Below are 11,717 nucleotides of genomic sequence, written 5' to 3' on the forward strand. Positions count from 1 at the left end.
GAAGCATACAGAAAAAGCACTTTAATGAATGGTAATTATGAGTATCAGACACTGATGAGAGGTAAAAGAAATCAGGAGAAAAGACCATTAGATTTAGGACAGCTGTGATGTCTGTGCAGCCTCCTTGACCAATCACCTAGCCCTTGAGCTTGTTAAGACTAAATGAGGAAAATATATACAGAGGGATTTTTTAAATATTTATTTATTCCCTTTGTTGCTCTTGTTTTATTGTTGTCATTGTTATTATTGATGTCATCATCGTTGTTGGATAGGACAGAGAGAAATAGAGAGAGGAGGGGAAGACAGAGAGGGGGAGAGAAAGATAGACACCTGCAGACCTGTTTCACCACTTGTGAAGCGACTCCCCTGCAGGTGGGGAGCCGGGGGCTCGAACTGGGATCCTTACACCGATCCTTGTGCTTTGCGCCATGTGTGCTTGACCCGCTACGCTACCGCCTGACTCCCCAGAGGGATCTTTATAATACGTGGTATGTAGGAGATACCCATTAAATGATATTTTTAGCCACTAGTATTAGATAGAAAGAGAGGAATTTCTATTATGATTGCTGCCTGAGTCCTCAGTCAGGATGCCTGCATGTGTATGTGTGCACATGTGCAGTGCTTCTTCAGGATGGGACAGCATGTGGGCCACAGCAAGGCCAACATTGTCTTCCTCAAGTGGCTCTCTTGCCAGGGTTCTCTGGCTCCTTCTGGAAGAATGAGTGCCATAGGTTGAAGAATGAGAGTTCTATTTCCAAAGCAATTAAAGACTTGGCAGAGATAGTCGAAACACTTGCCCACTAGTGTAAATATGTTTTGAAGGCTCATAGCACTCCTTATTTTTCTTTTAAGAGCTCTAGTAGCTAGCTGTTCAGGACCAAAGTGACCCACCTAGCTAGCCTGACACTACAGCAACATGCCCCTCTGACAAATTATTAAGAGACTATTGGAAGGCTGGGCAGTGGTACAACAGGTAAAGCTCACGAGTTACCTTGTGTGTGGACCCAGGTCCCAACCCCCTGCAGGAAGAGAAACTTCATGAACAGTGGAGCAGACTGTAGCTATCTCTGTCTCCTGTCTCCCCCTCTTGCCCTATTTTTCTGTCTCTATCATGAAAGAGAGAGAGAAAGAGAAAGCTGGTAGGAGTGGTAGATTCATCATGTAGGTGCCCAGCTCCAATGATAATATTTTGTAAACTGCTACTTTAATAAAATAGGTCAAAGTACATCTTTTTTATAAGTCACTATGTGGGTTTTAACTTCCTAAGTCTTAACTTTCTACAAGTACCTGTACATGCAACTATGAGCTGATGTTTTTACTGCAGTAAAATGTGATAAAATCTCCCTGTTGTCATGTTCTGTTTTAGGAATCTCTTCTATTTGCATTGTCTGATATAAGTAGTTCTGCAAAAGAATTAAGCCTATTCTACCTGATGAAACTAGAAAGACTATTTTTTATTTGCATTTGACCTTAATGTATTACTTGAGTTTTCAAGTTGTGACTTTCTCACGTTAACTGGCAGACATACAGTATCTTCTAAAGCAGAAGACAAAGGGATTTTTCATCCATTATTAATTGATGCTACTCTTTTCAGCAGACCAAACATAATTCTTTTATACTGCTGCCAAAATTGTTCCAGATCCAAGAAGGCATTCTTTTTTTTAGCATGTCTTATTGTTTACCCCACTTAACAAATGCTTTCTTTAGTTTTACTGTGACTTGGGGGAATTGATTGCTTGTGTACTTATTGGCATATGCCAACGGAATAATTTTTTTTATGAACAATGCTCCCAACCATTTTGGTGTTACTGTGGCTAATTCCAAGAAGTGATGCTTTTCCAAGAGTGCTGAGAGGTTTGCCAAAAGAAGTAGATTCCTAAAATCATTATGCATTATCCCAGTATGTCATTGCAGGCTAGTAATTGAATGTCTCCCAAGATATCCCCTTGGTATTCAACAACTGTTATTTGATGTTTGATTTTCTCCCCCTTTTGACTTCTCTTCCCTTTCGCCCATGTCCCTGTGATTTGTAGGTATCCAACTGGTTTGGCAACAAACGAATCAGGTACAAGAAGAATATCGGCAAGTTTCAGGAAGAAGCAAACCTCTACGCTGCAAAGACAGCTGTGACGGCCGCACATGCAGTAGCTGCAGCTGTGCAGAACAACCAGACCAATTCGCCCACCACGCCAAATTCTGGTGCGTACTGGGTGCTCACCTCTACTTGACTCAGACAGTCTTATTCCATGAAGCCCTGTCCAGCTGGAGCCAGTTTCTGGGTATCTTTCAATCTCCAACTCAGGAAAAAACTTATTAAGGACATAGTGGATTTATAAAGGAAGGCTTAAATTCAAATGTAGCTTTGTTCTTGGAATGGCCAGAGCCTGTAAACCTTCTGCTCATAGTGAGTGCCACTAGCTACTGGTAGAATCTTTACCTTCACACTTGACAGTGTTTTCATTTTTTTAATTCAGCAATTGGGCAAAATCTATCATTAATGATCATTTTAATTATATTGTTCCATGCATTATTTTAAGCTTAGTAGTGATCTGTCAAAGAGTGAAGAAGTAGACATGGGTGTTAGTGAAGTTACCAGGTTGGAGTTAAGTACAGCAGTGCTTTCTGCCACACGTTCCTCCTGTCCTTCTAGCATCTCTTTAGCACCTATGCTAGCTCGGTAGGATTAATGGGTGATTAACTGTGAGGGGTAGGTACTTAATACCTGGATGCTCTTCCTTGATTCCTCATACAATACATTTTGACCATGTTCTTTGTGACAATTGTGGTGGAGTTAAACAGCATCTTAACACTATAAAGAATATGAGCAACAATGAAAAGTACTCAGCTAGTTCAAACAGATGAACAATTCAAGAGGTTTTTATTTTTATTTATTTATTATTGAATAGAGACAGAAATTAAGAGGGAAGGAGACAGAGAGACACCTGCAGCCCTGCTTCACCACTCATGAAGCTTCACTCCTGAAGAGGTTTTTCTATGGAGGTTTAATTTTTTTAATATTTATTTATTTTCCCTGTTGTTGCCCTTGTTTTTCATTGTTGTTGTAGTTATTATTGTTATTGATGTCCTCGTGGTTAGATAGGACAGAGAGAAATAGAGAGAGGAGGGGAAGACAGAGAGGGAAAGAGAAAAATAGATGCTTGCAGATCTGGTTCACCACCTGTGAAGCGATTCCCCTACAGGTGGGGAGCCGGGGCTTGAACTGGGATCCTTACGCTGGTCCTTGTGCTTTATGCCAGCTGCGCTTAAGCCACTGCATTACCACCTGACTCCCCCCTTTAATTTTTTTATATAATTGGATAGCAGTTATATTAATTTACAATAGTTCATCTTCCCAAGCTAGTTGTCAGCACAACTCACCCACCAACAGATTTTCACTTCCATCCACCAGAGGGTACTGGGCCACCAACTCCCTCTCAGCCTCCTGCCTTTTTAAACCGTGGAACTATTGAAATAGGCCACAGTCTATTGATGTTTTGCCTTGTATTTTTTCCTTGCTTTGTTTCTCAAGTTCTGCCTATCAGTTAGATTTTTCCAGTACCTGTCCTTCTTCTAAGGAGATCTTTTAAGTTTGTCTTTGAAAATTTAGGAAGAGGAGTTTTTGATTGTTTTGTTGTCCTCTACACTTTTGTTTTTTAATGGAATACAAAGACAAAAAGAAAGGGAAAAAGAACTTGTTAAAATGTACATACAGTTCATAATGTAAAAAACATTCTTTCTTCTTTGGGTAATTGTTCACTGTGGCATTTAATGATATTGAAGAGCTCATTTACTGCCCCCCCCCTTTGTTTCTTATTTGGGCTTCCCCATTGATAGGCCTTTCCTAGATATAAAACAAATCACTGGAACTCTTTAGAGTGATCTCTATCCTGTTAGGTCTAGAAATGCTTTATGTTGTGTTCAACCTTTCCCTTTTGCATCTTTTCTCCTTTCCCTGCCTCTAGGTCTTGAGGATTATATGTGTAGCTCTCTGTTATTCAGCTACTTGACTCTTTCCTTTCCAGGTTCTTCTGGTTCTTTTAACCTCCCAAATTCTGGGGACATGTTCATGAACATGCAGAGTCTGAATGGGGATTCTTACCAAGGGTCCCAAGTCGGAGCCAATGTGCAATCACAGGTAGGAGAAATGCCCCAACTGGGGCCTTTCTAGCAGGGTAGGGTTTGGGCTCAAAACTCCTTACTTTGACCCCATGGAAGTGGTCTGCACATCCATGCAGAACCTGTGTTGGGTCCTTCCAAACGTGACCCATCTACAGCACTATTTCATTTAATGAGAGGTCAAGGGAACAGTGGCTTTTGATGATTCAAACCTGATAAACTTTGTGAATGCATTCGGCTCTGGCTTGAGCTCATGGAGAGGGGTTGGGTGCAAACTACTTTAATAACAAAACAGAGCAGAAAAATTGTGTGTGCCTGGTTTAAAATTTTAGTACTGTTTCACTTCTGTGCTTTTTAAAGTCATGATAAAAAAAAAAATCCTGAGTCTTTAAAGTGTATTCCAGATTCAACTACTTTCTTGTCCTTCTACTTGTTTATATGCATGTAGATATGTGTGTGAGAGAAACTATAGAAGTAGTTTTCACCCACAGCCACACACATTTGGTTGGTATAGATGGAAAATTTGCACTGCCATGAAGATGTCATTGTTTGGCTGGTATGAAAAACATATGCAAAGAATTGTTGAAATTCTGCCAGTCATATTTGATTGATAAATTTGTCTTTCATTGAAGATGCTAAACCATTGTGGCACACATAATTCAAATTGTTTCCTTTTATAAGTGGTGGTATTTTAATAGATTTTGGATGATGAATTTTATTTCGTCTAACTTCTAGGTGGATACCCTCCGTCATGTTATCAATCAGACGGGAGGCTACAGTGATGGCCTTGGAGGAAACTCACTGTACAGTCCACATAATTTAAATGTGAGTACTCTGGGGAAACTAGAGTCCAAGAGCTGTAGTAATGGTGTCTAATAAATAAAACAGTGACCATTAGATTTACTTTCTGTCTTGTTGGTAGATTGTTGGGCAGCATCTTTGCTGTACTTTTATTTTATGAACCTAAATACTTGCTATACCTAGATGTCCTTAGATATCAACTAATCAAGATACCATTTCTACTAACCATGTTGTGTTCTAGGGAGATAGTGAAAAGTAAGTTATTTCTTTTAGATTCAGGAGCAGAGAAGGTAATACCATTGGAGAACCCCCAGACAAACCAAACAAAGCATTCTGTTCTTAAGGAAGGAAGAACGGATGGATCATTTTTATTTACTTGATAGGAGAGAGAAGGTTTAAACGAGAGGGAGAAAGACGGAAGCCAGTGATCAGTCTGGTACATATGGTGCTGGGAATCAAACCAGGAGCAAAAATGCGTCACGACTTTTCTGACAATCCAATAATTTCCCAAGCCATAAGTTTTGTTATTGTTGCTGTTACCCGTTTGTTTAAGATATATTTACTCATTTTAACAAGCGGGCCAGGGATGGGATGGAGTGGAGTGTGGGGGATGACCAGAATGCTGTTGCACTGGCTTATGATGTTGCCAAGTGTCAAACCTGAGCTCCCAAGCCTCAGGCATGAAAGTCTGTTGTGCTGCCTTTGCACAATCTCCCTAGCCCAAGAATTCTGTCCGTAAGAACAACTTGCTATGTTGTCAATCTGGCACAGAGCATGTTGAACATCTTTAATGGTCTCATAGTTGTTAATTATGGAGGAAATAGTTTTGACTTTTATAGCCAATTCACCTAAGCTTTACTTCTCCCAATCTGACACAAATGGAAAATGGCAACCCACACAACTTGTGAAAAACAAGGGGAACTGGGATAGAATTCGGACTGCAGAAAGAGGGAAGAAACTGACCAACACATGGTAGTAGAGACAAGGAAAAAAATGGTCCAAAAAAATCTGTTTTTAGGGCATTGGCTTGCTGTGAAACTAAATATTAATGACTTTAAAAGTGATTGAGGATGTTCAATTGTAAGGGGGAAAAAGGACCATTAAATACTCAAATCTTTTACATTTGAAATGTCAAATCTTTCTTTTTAGGTTTATAAATAACTCATAATAACCCACAACAAACCATATAAAAAGCCTTTTAGTTGCATTTCTCCTTTTTCATTTAAGTGTTTTGAAATGCTTCAGAGAATGTGCGATATCCTTATCAACATGATAAAATATGAAACTGTGATTGCCTGCAGCATTTTACAGACATGAATTCCATCTTCACTGATGAGGCTTGATAAGGCGCTGTTGTATAATACAGTGCATAATCTCAAACCACCAGAGTAAGGATTAATTTATTTTGAGAAAAAAGAAGAAGAAGAAGAAGAAGAAGAAGAATGCTTGCTGACAACCTCTCCTCCAGCTGCCATGCTGGGTAAAAATATTGTACATTTGCTGTTTATAAATTTGGATAAAAGAGGAATGATGTTTACTTCAGATGGAATATCTTTAGACTTGTATCTGCATAAGAGTTTTTCTTTCTCTAAGTAGATTTTCATACCTGAGGAGGTGAAAACACTTACCTTTTAGATAGAGAAAAGGATTTCTAAGAGCCCACATAAACACACCTGAGCTTGTCTCCATCCAACCCTGCACAACTGAGACTTTGAAAATATAGCACTATAGCACTGTCTTTCCTTCCCCTTACACAACCCCCCAGCATGAATTGATATGCCTCAAGCCTGGAAAATTCTTTCTCCTTTGGCTCTGGTCATCTCTGTGGGGTTGCCTGTATTCCTGCCCCCCTCCCTATAATCCTAGAGGAAATCTAATCTAAAGGAAAGGTGCTTTATTTATAGCACTATGCCATCCTTCAGAAGACAGGGAATTCTCGAAGAACAAAAATTGTGGGAGAAGAAAAAATTCTCAGCACAAAGCTCATGTAACAGCTGAATCCAGTGAAGAATGTTAGACAGTTTCCAGCAGCCTGATGACACAAGCCTGAAAGAAGATATTTGAGATCGACTAGCAGAAGTTGTTGCAAGTGATTGTGAAGAAGGAAGGGGAACTATGGCCCAGCCTCACACTAGTGTGGAAAGTCCAGGTCAGGGAACAGTAGCAGGAGGCTGATTCTTGCCTCAGGCACTGGGTGTCAGCCAGCTCACCCTGGCCTTCTCTCCAGAAAGGGCTGCCCCGTCACTTTCATTCAGTGTCCCCCCAACTTACAATCCCAGCACCTCCCTCTTCTTGACTGACATAAAAATATGTAGCGACAAGCTGTCTGCCACAGAAGAAATCTGATCAGACATTGATTTCAGCAATTGCCTCTATAGGCCAAGACATAAGGCAAATTTGTTTCTGAGTACTGTTATTGCTAATGCAGGTCGGAGGCAGGAAGGGCCAGCGGCATGTGAAAAGTGGTAGCAACATCCCAAATAGGAGCTCCAGTTATAGATAATTGGAATACAGATTTGAATAGTGTATGCTCCTCTACAGTTTATGCATTTTCATTCTGGAAGATCCTATTTGGAGGGAAATTCTGGCCTTCATTTTCTAAGGGTTATAGTAGCTAGCTGTCAAGCATAGATGGAAATAGGGTGGGCTTCTCTTTAGAAACAAGGATTAGCTGAGCTGAACTTTATACTTCATGGAGCCCAGAGTTCTGCTGAGACACTGCATTGAGTTTGTCCACTGCTTCCTTCTTAAAAGATTTCTTTTCAGTTCATTTTACTTTTTTTCCCAGAAAACCAGAGGCTGAGTTTCTTGCCAGCTTGAGAGTAGCTGGAGCCTTCCTTCAACATGCTGATTTATTGCCAACTCTTTACTTGGTGGGGTGAATTTGTTTTACATGCATTTAATCCCACTTTAACACATGCTTCAAACTCCTGCCAAAGTGGGTTTAGAAAGTACATTTTGCTAATGCATCTCTGCTCTCATGTTGTCATCTGGGTGTTTTAAATTGGGGAGTAGAATTAATATGTAGACGTGCACCCATTGAACTGTGTTTCTCTTTTCAGGCTAATGGAGGCTGGCAGGACGCAACAACTCCATCTTCTGTGACTTCTCCTACAGAAGGCCCAGGAAGTGTGCACTCTGATACCTCTAACTAATCTCTGGCAACACTTTTCCCTGAGCTGACATGCCTTGATAAGTGCATTCAGAGCAATAGGAGGAAAAGGAAAGCGTTTTTGTAGCCCAACATCTACAGCTTTACTGTAAAACCTTGTCTTATTAAAGAACTTGGTAAATCTGTTTTGTAAGGAATCATAATCATTTGTATTTATACTTAAAAACACGATGTTAAAAAAAAAATAAAAGCACTTTATCCAATTAGGCCAAGAGTTAACATGGTTGACAGTCCTATAGCTATTTTATCATAATTTATTATCAATATTTTACATTAATGGTTTCACAGTTGCCAATTTCTTGGCCTTAAGGGTAAAAAAAAGTATAATATTCACTAAACCTCAATTGTCAAAGTAGATGCAAAGATTCACCTCACTTAAATTGGACTTCTTACATATTTCCATCACAGACTTTGATTTTCTTTAATAACACTAATGGAGTTCAAATAAAAGAGCTGTTTGGCTATCTCTGTTAATGATGGTTGTGTTTAAGAATCTCCCCCGTCACATTTGTGTTGCGATCTCTTATGTTATAATTAGATCAGAGACTAGTAGCATCTTTTCTCTCTGAAAGCACCAGTGCCCGGAGTCTGCTCGGTAATTAAATTATGGATCCAGATTGTTCTGAGAGATGAAGATACTTGCTGCTGATAGAGGTGAACATGAAATCCAGCTGGGGTTTTATGGTGTGCACTGGGTGTCACAGACTTGTCAAGGTTTGCTACGTCCTCTGGGCATCAACGAAAGGCCCTGCTCTCTGGAGTGTTGTATATAGTGTAGCAAAAGAGTATTTATACATCTCACCAATCAAAACACAGCTTTATTACCTCATGCGAACTCATACAAACCAATAGAATTTCAACATGTTCTGTAGCTTAGAGTGCTCACTTACTACCTCTGAACAATACTCACGCTGTAGTTTGTCTCTTATCTTTTTTGCATCTTGTAATTAACTCTTTGTTTCCCTTCATATAAAATGTAATGTACATTGTAATCTTTTAAAAGAAAAATCAGGGTTGCATTTGCAACTCTTAAAAAACAGAAAGTGGAAACATTGGTTCTTAACACAGGATCAGTAAAACTGTTGTAAATACTGAGAAACATTTTGAATGTTCTTCATCTTGTTAAACTAATCCATGCAAAAAAAAAGAAAAAGAAAAAAAAAGCGGCGGCTAATTGTGATGCATTCAGATTTCAGTATTCAGTACTGTATATTTCACCCTGTGTAATGGGGGCCCCCCTCTCCTTTCTCTCTTTTTGTATTGTATGCGATTCTGAAACTGATTGAGTCATGAAAATAATTTGTGGCAGTGATTCTAATGTATTAAAAACGTTTCGTGTTCCTTTCTAACTGGATTACACCCTGGATTGAAAAGTCTTCCTCGTGGTAGTTATATGTAGTTTCAAACATGAATAAACTTTTTGCTTTCATGATTAAATGTTGATGCCATTTCTTTTCTACCACTTGAGCCAGTCAAAGCAGGCAAAGGAGAAAGTGCCCACTCTTTTTCCAAGCAGGCCTAGGCATGTTAAATGTTCTGTCAGAGAGAGACTTTGAGATGACAGTAAAGCCGGCTGGCAGTGAAGGAACAGCTCTTGCTGACTGACAGCACTCTTCTATGTGGGCTCCCGGCTCTGCTGGACTGGAGCTTCTTGTCCCCACTTGATGGTTACACCCTCAAAGCAGAATGAGAAAAGCATTGTCCCCAGTTTCCATGGATTAGGGAACTGAAGCTCATGAAAGCTGAGGTGTTAGGGAGATGTGCGGCAGTCCATGCAGCAGACTTTCATATCTGAAGGCTGAAAGGCCCAGTTTTGATCCCTGACATCACTATGCCAGAACTGAGCAGTTCCCTGCTTAAAAAATAATACTGAGCAAATACCACAGGACTAAGCCAGAAAGAGGCCATACCTTAAACATAGTTACTCTGCCCCTGAAAGCTCACATTCTTCTGGCCTAGTACTGTGTCTAGGAAAAATCCCTTTTTGTAATTAGGAAAAAAAATTATAAAATGGTAAAAAAACAACAACAAAAAAACCTAGAAATCCTGTAACTGGATTAAACATTGCTTTTGTAATTCAAGCTGTTAGAAAATCCATATATTTATATACGCATTTGTTGATAATATCTGAATCTCCATAATAAAATAAGTCAATAGCAGATAGGTAATTGGCCTGTTTAGTATATCTCTAGGAAGTTGACTCACAGGAAATCAGATTAATGTTAATCAGTTGTAGCAAATTGTCTATGATAAATCCAACTGTTTTACTATTTCAGTTGGTAGAGCCAGGCAAAACAAAGTCTAGGGCCACCATTCCATTAATCTTGAGGCAGTTACATGGTGAGAGTAAACTTTATATAAAATAGATTGTCCTCTAGAATTGCCCTCCCTCATGCAGACTGTCAGCCTGACCCAACCTGACTGTAGTAGTCTCTCCTTTGGCTAAGGAGTTAATTTGCATGATTCTGTTAGCTTAGCTTATAGGTCAGCCTTATTTTTGTACATAAAGCAATGTATGGTATGTGACTTTTGCAAAAAATATCCTTTGGAGACAAAGCACATGCATATACACATCTTTGTAAAACAGAAGGCCAGATTTCCTGGGACTAACTCCAGTTTTGTGTTAGGCCTGTGTTTCTGACCTATATGCTATTGCTGGCAGATTTTCACCTGTGCACCTGTGGGAACATTCCCAAGACCCAGACTCTGTCTGGGTCTTAACTCTGGCCGCTCGCTGTCCCCTCAGCACACTGCCCACATGGGTCGTGCTATGTGACTTTGAGTGAAGGACTTGACCTCTCTGAACTAATTCTTCACTGGGAACATCTGTCTCATTTCCCTGGTGAATACCTATCCTTTATTCATAAATTTAAATATATATATATTATCTTTATTTACTCATTGTGTAGAGGCAGCAAAAAAATAGAGAGGAATGGGGAGACAAGGAGAGAAACAAAGACACCTGCAGCCCTGCTACACTGCTTGTGAAGATTTGCCCCTGCAGATGGGGGCTAGGGGTTTTAACCTGGGTCCTTGAGCACTGTAATGTGAGTGCTTATCCAGGTACACAACCACTTGACCCCTCCATAGTTGAAATACTGACTTAGGAGAGCAAGAGAGACAGAAAAAGTGTGTGTGTGTGTGTGTGTGTGTGTGTGTGTGTGTTTTAGAGGTACAATATCACGCCTCTTCAAAATGTATGTTGCCATACTACACCTAACACCAAAGTCCTGTAACCCCCTTCTTTTGGTGACTGGCCTCAGTCCTGCAGAGTGTGAGGGTTGCTGTTTGTCTGCTGTCTTTATACCCCACATTAATGAAGACATAAGGTCTTTTTCTTCTTCTGACTTCATTTAACATAACCAGCTCCAGCCATGTTTCAAGATTTCATTTCCCCATTGCACTTGAATAGTATTGCATTGTGGATATATACTACCTCTTCTCTCTCTCTCTCTGCCCCCCCCATTTATTTTATTTTATTGAATTATTTTTTATTTATTTTCCCTTTTGTTGCCCTTGTTGTTGTTGTTGGATAGGATGGAGAGAAATAGAGAGAGGATGGGAAGACAGAGGGGAAGAGAAAGAGAGACACCTGCAGACCTCTTCACCGCCTGTGAGGCAACTCCCC

The 11,717-nt window shown here is 39.9% G+C and overlaps 1 protein-coding gene across 6 annotated transcripts in view; it reads left to right on the forward strand.

Moving 5' to 3' along the window:
• Positions 1-9,526, forward strand: part of PBX3 (PBX homeobox 3) — a 230,957-nt gene extending 221,431 nt beyond the window's left edge. For 4 of the 6 annotated variants that reach the window (XM_060200162.1, XM_007540000.2, XM_060200163.1 and 1 more), the window contains 4 exons: positions 2,034-2,199; positions 4,023-4,135; positions 4,852-4,941; positions 7,980-9,526. In XM_060200162.1, the coding sequence (XP_060056145.1) occupies positions 2,034-2,199; positions 4,023-4,135; positions 4,852-4,941; positions 7,980-8,072 (462 nt within the window). In that variant the 3' untranslated portion in view covers positions 8,073-9,526. The remainder of the gene's footprint in view (positions 1-2,033; positions 2,200-4,022; positions 4,136-4,851; positions 4,942-7,979) is intronic. The other 2 variants (XM_060200164.1, XM_060200166.1) reach the window with 1 other exon arrangement.
• Positions 9,527-11,717: the final 2,191 nt, after the last annotated feature.

This window comes from Erinaceus europaeus, chromosome 10, assembly GCF_950295315.1.
Source record: "Erinaceus europaeus chromosome 10, mEriEur2.1, whole genome shotgun sequence".
Classification (NCBI taxonomy): Eukaryota; Metazoa; Chordata; class Mammalia; order Eulipotyphla; family Erinaceidae; genus Erinaceus; species Erinaceus europaeus.